This window comes from Leptopilina heterotoma, unplaced genomic scaffold (assembly GCF_015476425.1).
Source record: "Leptopilina heterotoma isolate Lh14 unplaced genomic scaffold, ASM1547642v1 Lhet_95, whole genome shotgun sequence".
Lineage (NCBI taxonomy): Eukaryota > Metazoa > Arthropoda > Insecta > Hymenoptera > Figitidae > Leptopilina > Leptopilina heterotoma.
In genome coordinates this window covers 200,620-226,242 of record NW_025111202.1, presented here as the reverse complement: position 1 = coordinate 226,242, position 25,623 = coordinate 200,620, and the positions used below count along the sequence as shown (strand labels likewise).

Genomic DNA, 25,623 nt, shown 5'->3' with positions numbered 1-25,623 from the left:
ATCTCGTAGATGCGACACACTTCGTAATGACGTTTTTAATTAATTATTTAAAGGAACGTTTAAGGATTAATTAGCCTTATTTTTAAGGTTTTTAACGTACTCCCCCCTCCTACTATTTTACAGAAAATTACTCTTTGACATACCTTTTTTTTAATTAAAAAGAAAAAAGTTTCAGGTCTGCTCGGAGAAGCGGCCCCCACCCCCTGAGAAAGAACCGCAGGGTGGGAGACCCCAGAAATCGTGTCTCGTTTTTCCCCTCCCTTACTTACGTAATTAACAAAATAAATACTTAAACGTCCCCCCATATAATGCATTTCTAATTAATAACTTATACTAATTAATTATTAATTGTCATATGTTATGTAATTAATTACATGATTAATTATAATTATATAATTTTTGTAAAATATTATAATTAATTAATTACTTTATCAATTATAATGTACAATTATAATATAATATATAATTAATTATATCATTAATTAAAGTATAATATATAATTAATTACGTTACTAATTATAACATATATATATATATATAAATAATAAACTATTTTAATATATTATAAAAATAATTACGTTAATAATTATAATAAAGTATAAAATTAATTATAATATTAACTGTAAACATTAAATAATTAATTATATTATTAATTATAATTAGTTGTGTTATCAATTATAATGCGCAAAACAATTAATTAGATATGTTATTAATTACAGTTCACTGTGTAATTAATAATGTAATAAATTATAGTACATTATGTAATTAATTTTAATGTGAATTTGTATATTCTTTATAATCAGTTATATTATTAATTATAACAGACTATATAATAATTATATAATTAATTATAGTTCATTAATTAATTACACTGTATAGTTGATTAAATTATTATTAATTATAATGCACTATACAGTTAATTACATTAATAATTAATAACTATAATGTTTTATTAATTATGTAATTAATAATTTTAATTAAATAATTTTTCATAATTTAATCATAATGAGTTGAGCTTAATAAAATCTCGGAATATTGCCTCTCTTTAAAAAATTAATCCTTAACTTATAAAAATTTTGTACAATTAGCACCATTTCTGCTTGAGAAAAATAGTGTGCGAAACATGTTTTATTCAATTTTCAAAACATCGAAATAATCTCTTATCGATACTGATATTTATGTTATATTTAAATATATATTTAATTTCAAACAATCAATGAATGTAATTACTTATTAGTTCTCTTAGGTACTTTCATCGAGAGTAGAAATTATATTAGCGCTTAATTATTTGTTAGTTCTTCTTTTTTTTCCTTTGTGTGCATCTTTTTCACACTAGATATTTTCGTGAGTTTAGATATTTTTGTATTATTTATTGTTTATAATATATTAATTTCATTTGTCAACATTGATAAAAACTACAGCAATCGAAAGTCAATGACCTCAGGCATTATTTATGATGTCAAAATATATTTCATCGAATCCAGTCGTGCAAAAATATCTTAGATCTTTTTTTTTCAATCTTCAACAAAATTAATTTCGAGTTACTTTTTCTTGCCAAAAACATGAGAAACAATTTTTTAATTGTAATCATTTCTTTGCTTAGTTAAAAATACGTCTTTTTTTATTGTTTAGATGTTTTTGGTTGGAAAAAGTAACTGAAAAGAGTTATATTAATGTTAACGTGTTGTATATGAATAATATATTTTTTTTATTGAATATTGTAACATTCTTGAAAATATCGTTGCATTTTTCGATGCTATTCATTTATGGAGCAATTTTTTATTGTGAGGATATTTTATTGGACGTTATTTGCATCATCTCTATGGTACAAGTTTAAATCTATATTTTTCGGTTGAACATATTTTCAATCTCATCAAAATTTTAATGATTTTTAATGATTTTCAAGAATCCATAAAATATTTAAAGCTTTCTCTTGTGTTATTTGTGTGAATTTTATGGTAAACTTAAAAATCAAATGAGTAAATTTCGAAAAATCAAATTGAGAGTTTGATGGTTGAAATTAATAAGATTAACAAGTACTTGGATGATTTTGTTTAACTAGATTAAAGTTTTTTTAGTTTATCGTTGACTATACTTAGGCTGATTGTATGAAAAGTGTCGTTATAAGCATTTGCTAAATTTAGCACCCTGGTATATTAGGAAACATGTCTTCTTTTTTCCAATGGCAGACAGCCAATAACCGTTTAGGTGTATAGGATAACATCCATCTCAAAAAACATCGCATTTCATCAGTTCCGCTTCACTCGACGAAAATTACTTTCGAAGGTTAGCATTTGGCACCCACACGAGAAGGACAACTTTATTTCAAAGCCAATGTCAATGTAATTAATTATTGACAAGTTCCTTTATTTTAATTTCATTCATGTTCGTTTGCATCGTTTAATGTTCATATTGAATACTCCGAAAATCACATTTTGTCATCCTTTTGCTTTTTGGTTCGTAAAAATTCGATTATCAAGATTATAGAAGGAAAACTAAATTACGATTGATGACAAAGATCTCCGATACTGATTAAGATCTTGCAGAATATTATTTCTAGTCAACTCCCGATGTATTCATAATGCATACACTTTGAATGATGATTTTTAACAATGAACTTCTGCAAATCTATAAACAATTGACTTAGGTATTTGTTGAGAGTATTAGACATGAATAACTTTCTATATAATAGTGGCAGCATTTTCTTTGTATCATCTAAACGATCTAGAATTGAGTCGTTTCCGCAAGATCGCATGCAGCTCGAAGCATCTATATGACCAGATTTTCTGGACAACTTCCAGAATTTGTTCTTGAGTCAATAGAACATTGGTGTCCAATCGTGTGCGTTTTCAGGCGCGGTGATTGGTATATATCCAACAGCTGGGGATGATGGTAGGCACTGAAAGCAATAATTTGCACCAAGATTATTATCCCAATATTGATTGCCTTTACACTGGAATCTAACTGCAAATTCGAGTCGTTGACCAACTCGAAGTGTGTGACAGTAGAGAGTGAAGGTGAATTTGTCGCTGAAACCATCACAAGAATTAGGCGCGTACGTTGCTTGTAGATCACTGTAGGTCTTCCATGAATTTTGGGTGTATCTGATATGAACTGATTTGTGGAAATCAAAATTACACACACGAACTGTTCCTTTGATGCATAAGGTCGTAGGATCACTGACAAGAACATTCTCCAGGCAAACACGACGATCACGAACGAAATCGAGGAAATTTGGAAGACCTCCAGGTTGTTGGAAAAGCGGTACAAGTGTTGTGTCGAGTTTTTGAACTGACGTCAAATTCATTCGACTGTTGTCTAAGTATCTTGCACTCCAGGTTTGAATACCGCAATTAATGGGACTTGATTCTTTATGGAAGACATCGTCATAGATTAGATCGGAATAGGCAGAGTTTGGAACTTTTGGAATTTCGTCGAGGAAGGTTCTTACGTCTGCTAAATCGAGTCCGAGAACGTCGGCAAATCGAACTATTTTCTTTCTACCTGGAGTACCGGGAGGTGTTTTGCCGGTTTTCAGTGATGAACATCGTCTAACTCTTGGAGGTCTTTGCTCCTCTTCTTCTTCTTCCGGATTGTCCTCGGATGACAAATGAAGATCCGAACTCTCTTCTTGGATGTCACTTTCAGTAGTGCCTTCAAGTCTCGTCGGGACTTCGGATTCATCTATCGAATTTAGTGCTGATTCGTCGTTTATCAACAGTTGTACTTCGTTTTTCTCGGGTTGATTTGGTTCCTCGACTTTCGCTTCGCAGGTGCTTTCTAGTGTCGACGAATCTGAAAGAAAAATTTAGGGTTAGGACTAATTTTACAGTAGGACTTGTTATCTGAACTATAATGTAGATGATACACCAGAAAGGCGTTTTAAAAATTGCTAAATATGTAAAAGAAGTTAGTTTTTTTACTACTAAAACTGAAATCTATGAAAATTTGTTCAGATAGTCGAGGTTTTTGGTTAATTTTTAGTTAGGTGTCCTAATTGTATTCTGCTAAAAGAAGGTGGAGCTTTTTGGCAAGATCATTAAATGTCACCACATTCTGACACAATCTTTTACCGTATAACAGTCTTTTCGTGTACAGAAACGACGTCAGGAATGTCCAACCGCAATAGTGGGAATGAGTCAAAAAACTTTCTTTGAAATTTAAGAGGCCACGGTAGCTTCTGCGTACGTGCACATTGGCACATTAGCAGAAGTCAACTGTGGATTCTATTTTTGAAAAAGAAGGTCTAGGAAAACCTCTCGACTTATTCTGGTCATATCTCTACCACCCAAATTGAATTCGCTACTTAATACTCTAGTGTTATTACTTTATATCTTTCAACTTGTTTATCTCACCTGGTGTGTTAAATGTACTGTCGTAAGTCAAGTGGTCAGTATGACCACTAGGTTCCTCGATTGGTTTATCGCCATCGTTATCTTCATGTTCCTTTTCCGTATCTATCTTCTCGAGTCCATTTTGTAAGCAAGAATTGAGTTCGTCTTTCGAGGACTGGTCCACTTGTAAACTACTACCAGCAAAGTCCACTTCGTCTACATTCTCTTCCAGAACCTCTATCCTCCTTGCCAGCCGTACATCACTAACGTCCACCATACCCGGAATTTCCGAATCGGAATGCGATTTAGGAACTCGATTCTGATTACAAAGTGCATCATTTTTGACAGAATTTTCAGACAAAGTACTATCGTCAAATGTACTCCACAGGGAATCATGTGACGTTGTGTCGATAGAACTTCTTCCATTCGATGATTCGTCGGTACTCTCAACGGGATTTGTTCGTAATCTTGAGATTTCAATTTCATCCTTTTGCAAAGAACAACTAGAGTCAGATGTCTCTTCTTCATTAGTTGCTGTATCGTGATTTTTAGTTTTCTCTAATTTTCTACGAAGAACTCTAATCATCTCGGGTTCGCTTCCATTAGAAAGAGTTGATAATCCCTCATTCTCGGAGGAATTGACAGGATCGAAAAAGGTGTCCTTCTTCTTATCGCCGTCAGACGATAGGGGATCAAAGTACATCTCAGATTCATCATTCTCGGGAGTATTGTTACCAGTCATTGGCGATGAATAAACTCCATCGGATCCGGAATCTTGACTTGTACCAGCTGGTCTTGTAGCATGACAATTATCATGACGGTTAATTTTCAACGATTGATGATTAACGAGTAGATGTGCTAGTTCCGCTGCAGAGGCTTCTTCCGCAGGTGAAACAATTCCATTTTCCTCGAGTTCTCCTTCGAGATCGTAGAAGAGATCCGATTCGGGACTGAGACGTGGTTGATGATCAAGGACGAGTTTCACATTGTTGGATGAATTTGTTCCGTTTTTAATGGTTGTTGAGTGTAGCCAGGAGGTTTCGTTTGGCTTGGTTAAATCAAAATCGTCATTGCTGCCATTCTCTCCACCCAGGGACGTTAGTCGTCGATGGAGACTCCTGGCGAATGCTTCCGCTCTGCCTCGACAACTGCTGGGGAATAGCGAGCTCACCAAGCCGCAGGATGGTCCACCGTCGTGGGCATTTCCGGCCGAGTCGGTGCTGCCCATTGCCAGTACCGACCCACCACTGGTCTCGTCCTGACCCGACGGCGAAGTCGAGGCCGGCGATAGTTCCTCCTGATCTCGCCTTCCAGTGTCCGCCTGAAATTATTTTTAATTGTTAATTGTATGCTCATTAAGGATAATTAATTATTGATAACTGCGATATTGTTCTACCACAGCATCTAAACTTGCAGCAGTATTGACAATATCTTCTCAATATTATGAAACTTGCAAGAATGTTGTCAATTTTGCTTCAAGTTTAGATTCTGTGGGAGTTATTGTAATTACTATCGAAATTTAGAGGAATATCTTTCATTTGATAAAGAATTTTAGTCAACTGCTATTAATTCAGTTAACCTGTAAGTTTTGAGCAAACTTTTCACAGCATCTAAAGTTTACTAATAGTTTCTGATACTAACTTTAGGGATATGGAATTTTTTCGTTGATGCACATTTAGCATAACAACTTTATATGTACTCTGAACTTGCACTTCAAGCTTTCGTAAATGTTTAATAAATTTCCGGTACTGTAGATATTGCGGCAAATTTGCACTGCAAGCTTTCTGCTTTACTGCAATTTTTCAGGTTAATAAAGAGCCTTGCGATCTTTAAAGAACTAGTCTTATTTTTGTGCCTTACTTAAACTAATCTTTATTCTTAATTAAAAATTCTTGATATTAAAATTAAAAGAAAAAAAGTTTTTTGTTATTGAATTAAAAGAAAAAAATTCCACTGATAACATAGAAGAATGGTGTTTCTTGATTTTTCGTTCATATAATATGAAGAGGATGAGATGAAAAAAGTGATGGTTGAAATAACGGAATGGATTTTTTTGTGCATATATACTTGCAGGTGGAAATGAAATTCAAGTAGAGAGGATTGTAAAAGATTAATTGTAAATCCACGGCTTCATGTGTCACGTAAAAGGACATTTGCTTCAGATTAAAACCTCGGCTTACGTAACGATTATCTATTATATGACTAGAACGTCTAGACTCACGATAGACTTATAAATGAGTATTTGTGAAATACACTCTGAAATCAGTAAATCGAATACACATAGATACGTGTTACAACTTTACAGGCAGTCAAAAGATAGACAAGTTTGATAAAAATAATATCATGTTTTTACACGACATCGGAATTTAATTGAGAGTAAAATTGAATCATCTCTTGGTTGATTTATAGTTTCATAGAAACTCGTATTATTTATAGAATATGTATAGCAAATCTAATGCGAATAGTAATAATTTATTGTAATTTTAAGTATGTTTTTCATGATAATTATGTTTCTTATGCTCTTTATGTGCATTATGATTAATATTTTTGTTACGCTTATTGTATTTCTTATGTTTCATATACTTATTATGCTTTTTATGTTTATTATGCTTCATAATTTTTTACTATGTTTAATGTGTTTCTTATGTTTATTAGGTTTTTATACTTATTAGGCTTTTTATGCTCTTTATGTTTATTACATTTATTATGCTTCCTATTTTTATTGTGCTTATTATGTTTCTTATGCTTATTATACTCTTTATGTTTGTTATGATTAAAATTTTTGTTATGCTTATTTTGTTATGCTTACTGGACAAAATTTTTTTCTATTTCTGACCACAATGGATTTTTAAATATTGTTCAATTATTTCAAAAGTTTTAACGCAATTATCTTGATAAACAACCAAATTCTTCCCAAAAAATCAATTATTTTAAGTAATTTTAATAAAATTTTTTTTTAAATTCAATTATTTTGATAAATAACAAAATTCATCGCGAGAATTAAATTCTTTTGAAAAGTAATAAAATACTTTGCGGAAATTAAATTATTATCATAATTTTTGAAAAATTCTCGTCTTGAATTAAGTTACTTTTTTCAATAGGTTCCTAAATTCTTCTCAAAGAAGTCTATTATTTTCAAAAGTTTTAATATAATTCTTGGCAAAATTTCAATTATTTAAATAAAATTTAATAAAAATTCTTCCCATGAATTCAATAATTTTCATAAATTATTGATTAAATTCTTCTCATGAATTCAATTATTATTTTTAGAAATTTTTAAAAATTTTAATAAAATTGTGCAAAAGTTTTCAATTATTTTCAAAAATTGCGATAAAATTCTTTAATTCAATAAATTTGTGTAAAATTTTAATTAAATTCCTTAAAAGAAATTAATTATTTAAAAAAGTTGTTAATAAAATTCTTCATAAAAATTCAATTCTAAGAAACATTCAACTATATTCAATAAATTATTTAGTTTTGTATTTAAATAATTGAATTCTCGTAGAATTTTCTAATAAAAATTTATTTCAAAATGAATTTCGGTTAAAATTTTGCATAATAATTTTATAAAAGCATTAAAGCGCATGAATTTTTAGAAATAATTGATTTTTGAAAAGGTTTCAAATTTAAATCTTTGGAATTATAAATTTTTCGTACATTTAATCCTTTTAATTAATAATTAATTTAAAGAAAAATTGTAGTTAGAAATTTTAGAAAATATTAATTGAATTCAAATGATGACAATAATTTCGAAGAAGTTAAAGTAACAATATTTTTATATAAAATAATAATTTTATCACTGGGTAATCTTTATAATAATAATTAGAATATTCTTTAGGGTCAGGAAAAATGTCAAAATTCTCTCTGGAAATCAGGGAAAACAAAATTAAAAAAAGAAAATTAGAAATTAAGAAAAAACGTTTGTATCCCAAGTAAAAAATATTCTTTTTCTTTCAATATGTATTTTACGATCAACTGATCGTAAATGTTGTGGACTTAACTGACGTTTATTCTGTTCATTAAGCATATTATGTTTTTTAAAAATGTTTATTTTTCTAATTGGGTCATTCATGACAGAAATCTTTTTTTGACTTTCTAGGGTATAGATGTACCACTTTTGGCCACTGCTCCAGTTTTGGTCATTTTTTTATAAAATTTTTATTTAATTATTTATTATATTAATATTTCTCATTATAATAATATAGTAGATACTAAAGGATTTTAAGTATTTCGTTAAACAAAATACTTAATTAAACTTAATAAATAATTAGAATAAATATTAACTAGTGGCCAAAAACTGATGCTTTTATCCTATGCTAACAATTTTGGAGAAAAAAAAGGAAAAATACGAATTTTGTTGGAGGAGTAAATAGTTATTTTCAAGTCTGGTTGTTTCAAGTGATTATGAAAATCTAGAAATAGTTTAAGCTGACATTGTCCGCTATACGTAAAAAGATTCACTCAGTCTTCCAGCTGTTTTATTTTTAACACATAACACGATCTGGCTATCTATTTTCAGACGTACGTTTACCGTTAACTCTTAGTTTGCAAATTTTTAAACATCCTGACCTCAGTCACTTTATTGAAAAAAAGAAGAAACGATTGTATTACCTCAAAACTTGCAATTCGTCTTTTTTTAATATCACATTTCTTTGAAAATTGAAATCTTCTCTTTGTAACCTGTAGAAATTATTTTTTAAAGATGGTATTTTTGCTTTACAGCAAATATTTTTCTTCTTTCAATTGTATTTTTTATGAAACCAGTTTTTCTTTTTTAAAAATTTTTTAAATTTAAAATTTAAACCGACAAAGACGATTGAACTTTTCCATTGAAGCTTCTATGGAACAGCTGACAAAGACTTTGACACCCTGAAAATTTGGATCTTTTATATTTTTTTGCGATTAAAAATTATCTTTTATATAAAAATCGAAAATTTCTTCTTGCAATAAGTTCGGAGTTGTAATTCAAAACTTTGAGGAAAGTTTTAAGAAAAGTTGTAAATTTGGAGAATTTGGATTCTTCTTGAAATGAATTTCCAAAAAGATGAATTTTTTGAAGAAGAGAATAGAAAGTAAAGTAAAGTGAAATTTTTTCAGACATTATTATTGTTATTATCGGAAGAAAATCGAAATAAGTTTAAATACTATATCGAGAAATTTATTTGATACGATTGATAATGCATGTGGCCTTGCATTGAGGTTATCTGTTATAATGAGACAAGAACAGTACATTTTTTCACCTCGTTTCTCTGCGCTCTCGTCCTCATTCGATTTTTATTCACACTTATGTAAGCGCGTGTGCGGATTTTGATGTGCGTCTCGATGGAGATTGGTCTCTGTAATACTCATCGCACTCACAAGAAACGTGAACAAAATTTTTCTACATTTATAGCGTAAGAAAGAATTTCATTTAAAATTCAAATGATGAGACATTAACTCCTGAATAGACATCTACATGTATTTTTAGAAATATCTATAACTGAATTTGAGAGGAATAAGTAAAAACAAAAATTTTCACTAATTCAGATTTAGACAGTACAGTTTTTCTTTAAATTGAAACTTTTTTTCAATAAAATATTTTGTGCTTCTGATACACTTTTTTCTTTTATGAACTTTGAAAAATCTTTAAATCATCAAAGTTAGAAACGACAAATCTATTCACACTTTTCTAAACGTTATTCAATATTAGCCGTGAATATTTCATTCCTGAGTTTAAAAATTGCGAGAAGTAAATTTAGATTCAGACAGAGCATAGTAAAAATTAAATTCTAGAAGTGGTTCTTTTTAAAAAAAAGCTCTTTGATATTTGAGATGCAAGCTATATAATGACACACGATGAAAATTATTGCACTTATATTCCCAACAATATTTCTTAATCATCTTTGACATATGGTTGAAAATCTTTTAAACAAATTAGATTTTATAATGAGAAATATTCTTACCATGAAAAGTTATTTCAAAACAAAAACATTTTAATAATTCCAATTAATCGAAATGAAAATTAACTGGAATTATTAAAATATTTTTTTAATATTTAGTATTTTAGAATCTTTGATTAGTTCTAAAATGTGTACACTACAAAATAGAGGAATGAGATTTCAATCTCAGAAGAACAATAATTTCGAGTAGTCTATCTAGCCTATTTATACCTTATCAAGGTATATGTATTAAATTATTCGAATTGAAAGTGTTTATAAAATTTTTATTGTGATAGTCGTGCCTGTATCGTCTTCAGTTACAGCAATAAAGCCTTCTTGGAATTTGCAGCGAAATACAAATGTAGAAGTTATTTTTTTAAAATTATTTATTAGGGTAAGGGGCCCCAAGGTGGCCACCCATCTTTTGAACGACTGTAATTCCTAAACTTAGACGACTTTGAAAAAACAGCTGAAATTTTGCTTTAAAAAAAAGGTGTCCACCATTCAAAAATTCAGTGAAAAATTTAAAAAAATAGTTGCAAAAATCAATTTAAGGTAATTGTATTTGAAATGTATTGTTTTTGGCTTATAATGACAGAATCAATAGTAATTTTTAAACTTTGAATCTCAAGGAGCAATTTCTTCTTTTTTTTTTGAGATTTTAAAACTTGTGACCTACTTTCTTAAGAACAAATTTACACTTAACCATATTATAGACAAATAAATGATTTATTTTTGCCCAAACAAATACAAAATCTCTTCAACAAGTTTGACAACAAATTTTGGCCACTTTGATATTTAAATGTCAACAAGACTCTTCAAGTCTTCAAGAAATTAATTTTTTCTTTTTGCGCTAAAAGAATCAATTAAACAACTACTTAAAACCATTGGCAAAAATTTCAATTAAAAAATTATTATTCACTGAAATTAGTAAATTACATTTATAAATTTAATTTTTAACGAATAATAAATCAATTACATATTGAAACATTACGATTAAGGGGAACATTTATTTTGTCTCTGATAGTCGACACTAACTTCAACCCTATTTTCAACTGATTCAAATATTTAGAGAGAATATATTTATTTTAATAAATTTATTCCTCGTAATTGGAAATTAATCAATAATGAATCATCGACGAATGCATCAATTAATTTTCAATCTACAAGAAAAACTAATTAAATTGTTTTTTCCATTTAATTAGAAGTATGACAATTTTATTTCTCTTTTATTATTGATTTCAATTTCTTTGAAGAGAGTAATTTTATTGTTGATTTAAATTTCTTTGAAGTGTAATTTTATTGTTGATTTACATTTCTTTGAAGTGTAATTATTTACATCACTCGTTTTTTTCGATAATTTTATATTTATTGTATATTGATTGAAGAAGTAAAAAAAATTATCATCGTGTCTCTTATCAATCTGAAGATATATTCATCGCGTAAGTCTACTGCTCAGGAAGCAATTGAAGACCTTGTTCAATGAGAAGAGACTTTTCTAATATATATTCTGATCACGGAAGTCGCTAATAATTTTTATTCATTCTTCTGTTATAAAGGACAATTAATTTTAATTAATATTTTTCTCTTAAGAAATTTATCATTGCTTTTTCCAAACTCTCCTTTTTGTTATTTCTTTATTTATTTCTTGACTTTTCTTTAGACGTTTTTATTTCTAAATTCAACAGCGAAATTAATACAAAAATTTCTGAAACTAGGTTGATTTTTTCATTTATTTTCTTTAATTATTTAATGATTATTTATTTTTATTGATATTTTTGAAATTTATTTTATTTACTTATTTTATTTTTTTTTAATTAATTAATTTATTTTTTGTTAATTGTATTATTTTTTGTTTGTTTAGGAAGTAAGTAACAATATTCTTGTCAGATCGGACATAATAAAATCGACGTCAATTTAATTAGACACAATTTTTCCTTGAACCACTCTTAAGGTTAATAATAGATGTTATGAGTTTATACGAGAATTTGCACGAATAAAATTTTACTATAAAAATCAAAACACTAAAAATAATAATCTATAACAATTATTTTATTTTTTCTATTTATTTTCTTAATTAATATTTCCATATTTTTATAATATTTATTAATATACATCATATTTTTATAATTGATATTTTTGGACTCAATAGTTTTATAATTAATATTTATATACTCAATAATTTTACAACTAATATTTTGATTATTTAGAAAAATATTTATAATCGGTAATAAAGTTTCGTATCTATTTTGTCATTTGTCGTTTATTAATGCAAAAGCTGTAATAATAATTAAATAAGAATTATATCATAATCACTTACAATTAGTCTTATCTTTGCGCCGCTTTTGGTGCAGCAAACTTTTCAAAATAGAATAAATTAATTATACAATAATACAGTATCTTATTGATACGCTCATAAAAAGATGATTTAATTTTCTACAAATTTCTGATTAAGTAACAGAAATTTTATTCTATTTATTGATCAATTTTAATTAATTAATTAACCAATTAATTAAAAAAAAATTTTTAAATACTTAATTTTTTCCCCCGAGCAATTCAAGCACGCGAATTTAGATGTTTGTATTTATGCCCTTGCCTTGGGAGAATGATAATTAGTCTCTTAATTAGTATTTTGATTAGAACACTCGTTACATATGTGACAATAACGTGACAAGAGGAAGAGAAAATTGTTCTGAGCGGAAAAAAATGAAGAGATTATTATAATAATTTTTTTAATTTTTGCTAATTGAATTTGCAAAAGAGAAAAAAAATAACTATTACAATAGACGTTGATTATAATTTTTAATTATATAAATCAATATTTAATCTTAAAAGAAATTTCCACTGTCTGCCATTTGTCACAATAGCTGAACTCGAACTCGGAAATGGCAATTTATATTGTATAGCAAAATAATTAAAAAAAAATTAGAGTGAAAAATTTCATGGCTATTGTTAGTGAAGTCTTTGATACAATCGAGATGATACCTCAAGAGAGACTCACATTTGTTCTCATTGAATAAATTATATTCATTATTAAATTAATTTCAGTTAATTTAATTTTAATTTTATTTTTAAATTCCTGACATCAGGGGCTGTGATTTTAACAAATAAATTCTTATTTTAGTATTATTACTTTTATATTATTATTACCTATTATTAAAACTAGTAATTATTATTTATTTATTTATTTTGTATAAACGGGTTTATATATTATTATATTATTGATTAATTAAATTATACTTATAATTTATTTTTTATGCTTGTCTGATATTTTAAATTTGTATTTAATTTAATTTTATTTTCATGATTTATGTTTTGTTTTCTATTTTTTATTTAACTTTTGTTTTAAAATAAATAAATTAGTAGTGAAAATGCGGAATAATAATAAGAAATATAAAGTAATAAGAAAAAAATACAAAATAATAAGAAAAGATTACAAAATAATAAGAAAAAATAAAAAGTAATAACAAAAATGCAAAATAATGCAAATCAAATGATAAACAAGAAAATTAATAAAACTGATAAGGAAATGTAAAATAAAAATATTTTTTAAAACCTATTGTCGAAATGATTCAGAAAAAATTTTGAGAAATTAACAATTTAAGAAATTAAAAATCGTAATCAATGTAAAAATAAATAAAAGAGTGAATTTTCAGCGAAATCTTAATTGCTTGATTTTTTTTTCGTCTATTTATGTTTCGCTAATGTAAAAACAATTTTCTTCCATTTGTCACTTTCGAAGAAATAAAAAATGTTTATTTAAAATAAATGTTAATGGAAATATGAAATTTTAAAATTGAAATAACAATTCGCACATGTCTTTTGCTGAATGAATTGTATAAATATACACATTTCAAATGTATATATACGGAACAAAAATAACTTTTTAAGGATTCTCAATATTCAATTTGCAAAAAATAATAGGAAAAAAATTATTTAAAGATTTATTTAACAAATAATATGTAAGAAGAACTGTTAAAAAAAATGTGCGAATAAAATTTACATTCTTGTACGCATATTTTTAAACCGCAAGAAAAATTTATTATCAATATTACTCAAGGTTGTTTTGGCGAAATAAATATATTCTCTTTTGTATAAGGGTAATTTACTCTTATATATACTATATATTCGAGTTTTGATAAGAAATATTTATAAAATATGACAACTTTATTTTCTAGTGAAAATCATGTGAAATTAATAATTTTTGATTAAGAAACATTGCACGCACTCGATATGCGCATATAAAGTTGAACAATGCGCGCGGGGTTATCTATTATTTCTTATTCTTTCAAAAGACTCACGAGTATTCTCTTCATTTAATAATATAGGTGATTATAAAAAAATAGATTATTAGCAATAAAAGAAAAAATTATTTGGAACGTTTTACAAATTTGAAAAAAATATCAAATTAGCAAAAGAGAACAAAACTCGGAGAAAACAAACAAGAAAAAAGATATAAAGGGAAAAAAGCAAAAAAGAGAAAGAAAAAGAAGGAAAAGAGAATTAATCGAAATTAATGAGTTACATTAAGATGTAAATACAATGTATGAAAGTTGTATATAAGAATTTACTTTAAATTCTTTGAATTACTTTTAAAATACTTGACGCAACGTGAAATGAAATATTTCAATAAGATAATTCTTTTCTTTTTTGGAGGACAAGAATCTCGAGAATTTATCCTCCTGATGCTTGTAGCTGCTTAATTTTCTTTTCTTTCTTTTTTAATAATAAGATGATTGCGTATAGTATAGATTTTTTTTCATTTTGCTAAATGTATAATATTTTATTTTTTAATGAAAGAAGAAAAAGAAATCGGTTCGTATTCAACATAGTTTCTTGAATTATGAGACGATGTTCGAGTGCGGCTTCCTCCCTGCGCGCGAGGAGGAGATATTAATAAAACGTACTTGAATGTCGACTGATCATCTTGAAAGAAACAAATTATCAATATTTGCATTATAGCCCAGTCGTTAGCAGCATCTGTTACATGACAATAAATCTAATTGCACTCACAGTGAGAGAAATAATAATATATCTCAATATCGATGTATTTTAGTGGCGAAAAAAATATTCCGTAACATTTCCACTGAAATACGCATTGAAATTTTTGATGAAGGAGAAAATCGTTTATTTTACTTTATTTATTATTATTACATATTTATATTTAAATATTTATTATTATTATTTATTTATTTTTTATTTATTTACTGTTTATTATTGCTTTAAATTGCCAACGATTATAATGTTTATTAAAAAATTTATTAATTTTATTGTACAATTTTTTTTAGCTTGTACAATTCGTCAATTGCGAAAGACAATTATTTATTAATATTTAATTACATTAAATTAGATAAATTAATATCTATTATTAAATAATGACAAAATTTAATAAAATATTCTTAATTAAATTAACTGTCAATGAATAATTCTTACTTTTTGTTAATAATTATTTAATAATATTAAAATTATAAACAATTAATTATTACACTGGAAAAACATTTATTTGATTCAAGTAACCGATTACTTGTCTATTGTCAAATAAATATTTACTTCAATCAAATAATTTTTATTTAATTCAAATAAATTGTATATTTGAACCAATAATTGCAGTATTTGAAGCAAATATGAATTTAAGCATTTATAATTGACTCAAATAAAAATTATTTGATTCAAGTAAACATTTATTTGATAATAGACAAGTAATCGATTATTTGAATCAAATTAATTTGTTGTTAGTGTAAGTAATTGTTAATTAAGTAAATTATTAATGAAAAGTATTCATAATTTAGTTCAAAGTATTCAAATTAGAAAATTTTTTATTTTCGCATATCAACTTCAGTTTTTGAATAATTACAGATTCAAAATTTAGAAAAATAATCTTATTTTAACTAATTAAATATTTAAGTTTATTATTTTCAAAAATTTGAATAAAATTCTTTTGCAAGATTTCAATAATTGAAGGGCTACATAAAATAAGGGGACGAACGCGAGGCTTGGAAGGGATACTACCAGTCGGGTAGCAGTGACAAGCCTTGAGCCGCTCGCTGCTACCTGACTGATATTATCCCTTTCAACCATGCATGCGTTCGTCCCCTTATTTTATGTAGCCCTTCAATTTTTGTAATTAATACAATTCCTTTGCAGAAATTGAATTGTTTTCAAGACAATATAAATTTAAAAATTAAATTATTTTCAAATTATTTTCAATTCAATTTTAATTAAATTTCTATAAAGTATTTAATTATTTTCAAAAATTTCGCAAAAATTCAAAAATTTTAATAAAATTCTATTCAAGAATTAAATTATTTCTGATTCCAAACAATAACAGCTATTTAAAAATTATAACATTAAAGAAAATGGTATATTTTCAAAATTAAAGAAAAATTTACTAATTAACGCAAAATTATGGGCAAAAAAATAATACAAGACATTAAAATAAATGAAAATCAGTTTTCTAATAAGTAACATTAACCGTCTATTATTATTAGAAGTTAATTTTTCTACAATAATTTATTTCAGTAACATTTTTTGTGTTTTAAAATGTTAGATTTAATTTCAAACAATTTTGCTGAATTAATTTTTGTTATTATTTAATCTTCAAAACATTAAATTAGAATTTTATTAATTTTGAAATTCAAAACGTTAAAAAAAAATATTTAGAAAAAAAATTAAGAAATGAATTAATGAATAATTTATAATTTTATCAGTAATTAATAAATAATTATTAATTTTATTATAAATAAAACTTTGATGGGGTTAACGATCGCTCCGTGTCAAAATTTTATAAGTTTTATAATTATAATTAAGACTACCGAAAGTGATAAAGTCGGAAAATTAAATTATTGATTTTATTAGTAATTATCGAATAATTATTAATTAGGTAAATTTATAAACTAATTTACGTAAGTAGTTCGTAATGAATTTGACAGTTAACTAATTATTATTATTATTATTAGTTTACTAATTAAATAATTTTATTAAATAATACCAATTCTTAATTAATTATTCAGTTATTAACTAATTATTAATTATGTTATAATGATTGTTAAGTAATTATTAATAACTTAAATTGTTAATAATTGTTTTAAAAAATAACTAATTCAATATTTTAGTTTCAAACTAAAAAGAACAAATTTGAAATTAATTTTAAATTTTACGTTATAAAAATCAATATTATTTACAATGCAATAAAATTTTATTCCGTCTTATAGCAATTCCGGTTTTTTTATATGGTGCATCGAGGAATGTTTTATTGCCCATATAGAATTGAATTTTATAATGAAACAAAAATATGCAAATTTTGTTTGGCATTATTTTTTTCTTTTTGCCTTTTTTTAGATAAATGTATTATATAGGTTTTTTTTATATTTGGACTTTTGCGAATAAAAATAAATGATTCGAGAGCTACTTCAGGAGGAATTTTTGTAAAATTAGAATAATTAATACTGTCTGAATGAATAGTTTTTTTTCTTTTTAATTACTGAGAAGCAAAAATAGTCGAGAGAGACACGCAGTCAGCATCGATAGTATAACTAAAAGTCTGAGATCAGTTTCGGTGTCAAGGTATTCCAGGATATCATCGCAAATACGACCTTCTTTATCAAAAAATGGATACAAATAATTCATTATGACACTCTTTTCAAAGGGAAATGACCCGAGAATATCATAATATAGAAGTATTATCGTTAAGAAATGCAGAAAAATTAATTGTAAATTGGTGGAATTTTCAATTCAGTTTCTATTCAAAATGGAATATTTTTTTCTTATTAATAATTTTGGAAATTTCGAAAAATTACTATTTTGTTAATAATTAACAATTATTTGTTAATTAATACCAATTCAATGACAAATTTTGAAATTTCGAAAAATTACAATTTTGTAAATAATTAACAATTATTTGATAATTATTTATTTGATGATTAATTATTATTTACTGATTTATAGTAAATGATAAAATACTAATAGTAATTTTTTGGTACTTGGTAATTACATTTTTTCAATATAATTAATAACGAATAGATTTTTGTGTTACATATTTATAATAATAATAATAATAATAATAATTATTATTATTATTATTATTATTATTATTATTATTATTGTTATTATTGTTATAATTTCGATAACAATAAAAATTGAATATAATTATTTTTTTACGATTTATTCCTTTGTTTCTATAAATTAAATAATCGGAATAATGAATTCCATTGGAATCAATAATTAACACGTAAAAATAATTATTAAATTATATCGATTAAGATATTTATTTTCTGCTATCGTTTCGATAATTTATTTGCGTTGATTCATTTTGTGCTATATTTTATCACAAAAAAAATGATAAAAGTTCAATAAAGTGAAAAAGTTATTTTTAATTGTAAAATTTTTTTATTTTGTAAAAATTTTCTTTTTCCTTCTATTTCAAAGCGGGAAATTTGTTTTCATCAAAACAGTTTGCTTTATCGATTGAAAAATATAAATTTTTCTTAAAATATTCCTCGAGAGAAAGAGAGACTCTTTAGTCAGAAAAAATTTATTTTAAAAATTTTTTCTCGATAACTAAGTTAATATACTTAAAGGCGAATAAAAAATTAAATTAAAATCTGAAAAACACAAGAGGAAATTTGTATTTTAATTTAATAGAGTTAATTGACATGTTTTGTAATTATTTCAAAATGATGGAATTAAAAATTCATGTTATTTTCAAAAAATAAAAAAAAATAGATCAATCTTCTTTGAAAATAATGCGTAAATCGTGCTTAATAGGAAGGAAAATAATGGAGATAATCAAGTCTACCAGTCGTCGTCGAACTGTCTGGAATGACACGTGAACCTCGCGTGATTCGCGAATTGTATAAATAAAATATAGAGACATTTCTTTTCTTCTTTTTTTGAAAATGGATTTTAAAAATTGTTATTATGATTATGCAGGATGTATGGTATGAAAAAAAGCAGTTAACGTTAGAAAGTTGTGCAAGCAACATCAAAAACCGGAATCTATTGGAATGCAAGTCCCGATGTCCCGACGCCTATTTAAATCGACGTCCACGTTTCTTTTAAAATTTCAATTCAAAACAAAAAACAAAAGTTTTTACAATTTTTATAGCAATTTTATTGTCATTTTTAATGCTATTTTTACTTTTGACAATTTTCCAAAGTATTTTTTGTAATTTGCAAATTTTTAATATTTTCCAACATATTTTTTTTAGTAATCACGTTCTTTGAAATTTTAAATCAAAAACAAAAACCGAAAATTTTGCAATTTTTTCCAATTTTTTTACAATTTTTAGGAAAAATTTTGTTCTTAAAATGTTTTCAGTATTTTAGTAATTCTTAATTTTGAAATTTTTTTAATATTCTTTTATTACAGTCACGTTCTTTTAAAATTTTAATTTAAAACAAAAACCAAAATTTTTTACAATTTTTATTTGCAATCTTTATTTTTGAAAATTCGCAAAAGTATTTTTTGTAACTCTTAATTTTGAATATTTTTGAATATTCTTCTTTTTGGTAATCACGTTCTTTTAAAATTTTAATTCAAAACAATAACTAAAAGTTTTTAAATTTTCACTATTTTTATTTCAATTTTTGAAAAATTTTCCAAATATATTTTTTTTAATTTGTAAATTTTGAATATTTTTCAATATATTGTTTTGTAATCACGTTTAAATTCAAAATGAAAACGAAAAGTTTTTACTTTTTTTGCAGTTTTTATTTTTGAAAATTGTCAAAAGTAATTTTTTGTTATTTAGCAATTTCAAGTATTTTCCAATATTTTTCTTTTTGGTAATCACGTACTTTAAAATTTTAATTCAAAACAGAAGCCAAAGTTTTTGTATTCTTTACAATTAAGAGTTAAAACTTTTGTTTATTCTTTACAATTATTAATGAAATTTTTATTTTTGAGAATTTTCCAAAGTATTTTTTGGTGATTTGTAAATTTTGTATATTTTCCCATTTTGTTTCGTAATCATTTTCCTTTTTGAAATTTTAATTACAAAAAACCAAAAAGTTTTCTTTTTTTCAATTTTTATTGCAATTTCTATTTTCGAAAATTTACCAAAGTATTTTTTTTATCTCAATTTTAAATAGATTCAAATATTTTTCATTTTTGGTAATCACGTTCTTTAAAATTTTTTAATTCAAAACAAAAGTCAAAAGTTTTTGCATTCTTTACAAATAAGAAAGTTAAAACTTTTGGTTTTTGTTTATTGTTTACAATTTTAATTTTTAGAATTTTCTAAAATATTTTTTGTGATTTGTGAATTTTGAATATTTTTCCATTTTGTTTCGTAATCATTTTCTTTTGAATTTTTAATTGCAAAAAACCGAGTTTTTTTCAATAATGCAATTTCTATTTTTTTTGTAGTTCTCAATTTTAAATGTTTTCAAATATTTTCCATTTTTGGTAATTTTGGAAAATTTGCGACAGAAGAAATTTTGCAAATTGAAAAAAAGGTTAATTTATTTTTAAATTAAAAATTTATCATCTAGGAAACTGGAAAAAAACTTTTGAGAATGAAGTAAAATTGTTTGTGAAAAGTTTTCTTTGAAATTTGCTTGTAAGAAGTAAAATTTACCCCATTCATTTGCTTAGCCGGTGCCTTGGACTCAAAGGTCATTGAAACTCCCTCCGTTTGTGTCATTTTTGATATAATTTTTTTAATTATTGTCGAGAAATTTCCTCCTTTGTAATTGAATAATTATAACTTCAAGTTCAATATCTTCGGTTATTTTTTGTCTTATCAGATAAAATTCTCTTTTGTTAAATAGGAAAATGAAATGTGTATTAATTTTTATACACTCTTTCCTCAACCCCAAAATAATCCATTTAAATCCTTGAAGGGGGAGAAAAGAAACCAATTCACTTGTTGAATGTTTCACTGTAAATTTTGAATTTAAAAAGCCGGTAAAAATCACTATAGTATTAATTTATTGCATTTTTCATCCAAGAAATTTTTGCTTTGTGCTCCGAAAATAGTATTAAAAATAGGAAGAGTTCTATTTTTCCTCGTTCTGACATGTTTGAAACAATCACAAATATCTTGAATTCGATTTAAAAAAAATTTCTTCTTCCTTCTTGGAATTTTCTTTTTCTTTTATTTTTGGCGAGTTTTTCACAAATTCACTTTTTTTTGCTAGAATGTTTTATTCTGTCGGAAAAAAAAATTTGCAAAAAAAAATGTTCTTTTTTTGATAATGATAGAGTGGTCAGAACGACCCTTCGAGACCGGCCGGCTTACACACACTGAATTCCAACTGGATCATGCTAGTAGATGACTTGAGATCCCTACTCTGTAGCATGGCAACTGCAGTAAAGCAAGAACTCTACAGTGTGTAGAGTGCTCAGACAAGACAAGATTAACGAGACTCGCCAAGCGCCAAAGCATGGACAAAGATTTCAGGATGTATTTGCCGGTCAGTTGTAGATTGGTTTGGACCATTTATGTCCGGTGTGGAGATTTTTTTTTTAAATTGACCATGTACCACCGGAGGCGAAAAATATTTATGGATTCAAAAATACTTTAAATTTTCTTGCAATATTCCATTCACCGTTATTAAAAAAAAATTTTTTTTTTGCAAAATGCTCTCTAAATCTCAATTAATAAAAACTTTTGTAATAAATATTATGAGTTATGAAATAAACAAATAAGTGATAATAATAAATAGTATAACAATAAATACAGTCGACTCTCGATAAATTAAATCTTACTCTCTACATTCGAATTAGTAAAAATATTTTATACTAATTTTAATTACGAACAAAAAGTTTTGAACGTTCAAATGAACGAAATATTTTTTGTTAAAAATATTTTCATAGATTATTGATTACAATTCAAATTAAAAACTCAAATTTTACATCTAGAAACATTATAATTAATTTGCTTAATAGTGACGCAAAATTATAGTAATAAAAATTTAATTTGAAGAAGAAATAAATAAATTTCGTTCATTTGAACGTTCAAAACTTTAACCTCCTTTTTAATTAGTGACTGACTTTTCGCTTTCCAATTACAGGGTTGCCACAAAAATTTAATTTTGTTTTTCCCTGACTTTCCCCTGATTAAAAAAAAAAATTTTCTTTTTTCCTGACCCTAAAGAATATTCTGATTCACTCTAAAAATTATTAGATACTCATAAAAATGTTCCATTACATTTAATTACGAATTTCCTTGATTGTAAAATTATTCAATGTCTTCATTTTTAAATAAATATTTAATCATTATTATTTTTCACAGGAATCAAGATTTTCAAAAATTTCAAATTCAAACCTTTTTGAAATTTAACAACTTATAAGAATATTTATTATAAAACATAAAGAAATTGATTACTCTGAGTATATTGCGAAGAATTTTATAAAAAAAAGTTTCAAACAATTGATTTTTTTGGGAAAAGATGTATGCAAAATCTATTATTAATAATTGAATTTTTGTGATGAATTAATATTGATTATTTATGAAAATAATTGACTTCCTTCGAATGATTTCATTTTTTATGAAAATAATTAAATCCCTGAAAAGAATCTTAAAATTTATGAAAATAATTGAATTACTGCGAATAATTTATTGTCAAATTTTAAAACACTTGCTTTTTCGAAAAAATGTATGCTAATTCTATTTTAAATAATTGAATTCCTGTGAAATTTTTATTGTTTTTGAAAATAATTGAATTTTATTGTACAATTTTGTCAAAATGTTTGTTTAATAATTGAATTCTTTAGGGAAATTTTATTACAATAGTTAAATATTGAAAATCATTGAATAATTGAGAAAATTTTTTGAAAATAATTGAAATTTTGCCATGAATTTTATTAAAATTTTTTAAAATAATTGAATTCTTGTGATGAATATTGTTATTTATGAAAATAATTGAATTTTGCAATTAATTTTATTAAAATTCCTGAAATTAATTGAATTTTACAATGAATTTTATTAAAATTCCTGAAAATAATTGAATTTTCTCGAAGAATTTTGCTATTCACTTATAAAGATAATTAAAATGTTGACAATTTTTTTTAGATTTTTTGAAAATAATTGAATTTCTGAGAAGAATTTTATTAAAATTTTTGTAAATAATTGAATTCTTGTGATGAATATTGTTATTTATGAAAATAATTGAATTTTACAATGAATTTTATTAAAATTTATGAAAATAATTGAATTACTGCGAAGAATTTAATGCCAAAATTTAAAAGATTTACTTTTTCAAAAATATTTATGCTAATTCTATTTTAAATAATTGAATTTCTGTGGAATTTTTATTTTTTTGGAAAATAATTGAATTTTAGTGTAGAATATTGGCAAAATTTTTGTGTAATAATTGAATTTTTTAGGGAAATTTTACTAAAATAGTAGAATATTGAAAATCATTGAATTAAGAAAAATTTTTGAAAATAATTGAAATTTTGCCATGAATTTTATTAAAATTTTTAAAAATAATTGAATTTTTGTGATAAATATTGTTATTTTTGAAAATAATTGAATTTTACAATGAATTTTATTAAAATTCCTGAAAATAATTGAATTTTGTTGAAGAATTTTGCTATTCACTTATAAAGATAATTGAAATGTTGACAATTTTTTTTATATTTTTTGAAAATACACTGAGAAAACATTATACTTAAATGAAACACAAAAATAATGTTAGACAATTTTGTTTAATTGAAATTAGTTTGTAAGTTTAATCTCAATATATAAAAAATATCTACTGCATTAATTCAAAAGTATTATTTGTTTGAATAATTATATTTAATTTAAACATATTTTCTGTTACGGTTTAAACAAAAATTATGTTTAAAAATTTTATGTTTGAATCAAACTTAAAAGTTGACTACAGATAATTTAAAATCAATCACAATTTATGTTTGATTTCAATATATAATCTCTTAAACTGAACCAGAAAATATGTTTGAATTAAACTTAAATATGTTTGACTGTACAGCAAAGATATTTTAAGTTTGATTTAAACAAAATTTGTTTGAATCAAATAATTTCTTTTCTCAGTGTAATTGAATTTTGTCGAAGAATTTTATTAATTTTGAAAATAATTGAATTCTTGTCATGAATATTGTTTGTTTATGAAAATAATTGAATTTTGTCGAAGAATTTTATTAATTTTAAAAATAATTGAATTCTTGTGATGAATATTGTTATTTATGAAAATAATTTAATTTCGTCGAAGAGTTTTGCTATTCATTTATAAAGATAATTGAAATGTTGACAATATTTTTTAGATTTTTTAAAAATAATTGGATTTCTTCGAAAAATTTTATTAATTTTAAAAATAATTTAATTCTTGTGATTAATATTGTTATTTATGACAATAATTGAATTTTACAATGAATTTTCTGGAAATTTTTGAAAATAATTGAATTTCTGGAAAGATTTTTAATATTTATTAAAATAGTTGAATTCTTTTAAAGAATTGCATTAAAATTTTTAGAATTGAAATTAAAATTTATTAAAAAAATACTCCATTAAATGATTTGTAAGTATAACTTTATGGTAGTTCTTCAATAGAATTAAGTTATTTAAAATAAATTGTTGTCATAAATAGAAAAAATTGAAGCTTTTTTCAGAATTTGTGGTAATTTTATATTTTATGAGGCAAATAAAAATATGAATAAGTTATTATATCTATTAAATAGTAATTTCTAATTTATTAGTAAAATTTACAAATTTAAATTGAAAATATGAAGTAGGAAAAATAGAAAATGAAAATTTATTTGCAAAGTGGAAACATTTACAAAATAGAGAAATAAAAATATTCGTAATAATATTTTTCAATGAAATCATTTGGAAAGTAGATGAATATTAAAAGGCGCGACATTAACCGTCTGTGAGAAAGTATTTTTAACTAGACATTAATTTTTTTTTCTTTTTTTTTCATGAAAAACTGGTCGTAAAGGTTCGCTACTTCGTCTAGGTTAAAGTTGGCGTAGGTCGGTACAGTTATAGAGTTACGAAGCTTGAGTAGGCGTTTCATATCTTTTTCAGACATGAAGAAAGTTAAAACGAGTGAGACAGAGGCGAGAACGAATAAGAAAAAAAATCAGGAGAATATCTCTGATAAGGCACACCACACGTTGCAACTTTAGGAAGAGTGACAATAACAATTTTATAATCTGCATCTTTTAAATAGCAAGTACCTTGATTCATATCTCAAGGTTTGTTCTCTCATATAAACTGTCTTTATAAAACACACTTTATTGATTTCAATTCAAATTAATCAGTTTTCAACCGTTAGCACATTATAATAATTCTAAAGTATTTTATACTGTGAAAAGTATTTTATCACAATTTTTGAAAATTAACTTTTGGAGAATTTTAATTGCAAATTTTGATAATAATTGAATTAACAAAAATTTTAATGAA

General features: G+C 24.9%; 1 protein-coding gene across 1 annotated transcript; it reads right to left on the bottom strand.

Moving 5' to 3' along the window:
• Nucleotides 1–989: 989 nt before the first annotated feature.
• On the bottom strand, nucleotides 990–21,670 carry LOC122512051 (glycogen-binding subunit 76A). Its single transcript, XM_043627668.1, has 3 exons — nucleotides 20,830–21,670; nucleotides 4,356–5,655; nucleotides 990–3,795 (listed from the first exon to the last, which is right to left on the bottom strand). The coding sequence occupies exons 1-3, from the start codon at nucleotides 20,893–20,895 to the stop codon at nucleotides 2,816–2,818; spliced, it is 2,346 nt and encodes a 781-aa protein (XP_043483603.1). The 5' UTR covers nucleotides 20,896–21,670; the 3' UTR covers nucleotides 990–2,815.
• Between the last annotated feature and the right edge of the window lie 3,953 nt (nucleotides 21,671–25,623).

Bases quoted from the DNA above. Each gene is read 5' to 3' on its own strand.
- LOC122512051 (XM_043627668.1), bottom strand. From the start codon at position 20,895: ATGACACAAACGGAGGGAGTTTCAATGACCTTTGAGTCCAAGGCACCG. The intron at 5,656-20,829 runs GTAAATTTTACT...AAATAATTTCAG, and splicing joins CGGCTAAGCAAATGAATGGG to GCGGACACTGGAAGGCGAGA. The intron at 3,796-4,355 runs GTGAGATAAACA...TTTTTCTTTCAG, and splicing joins CAGTACATTTAACACACCAG to ATTCGTCGACACTAGAAAGC.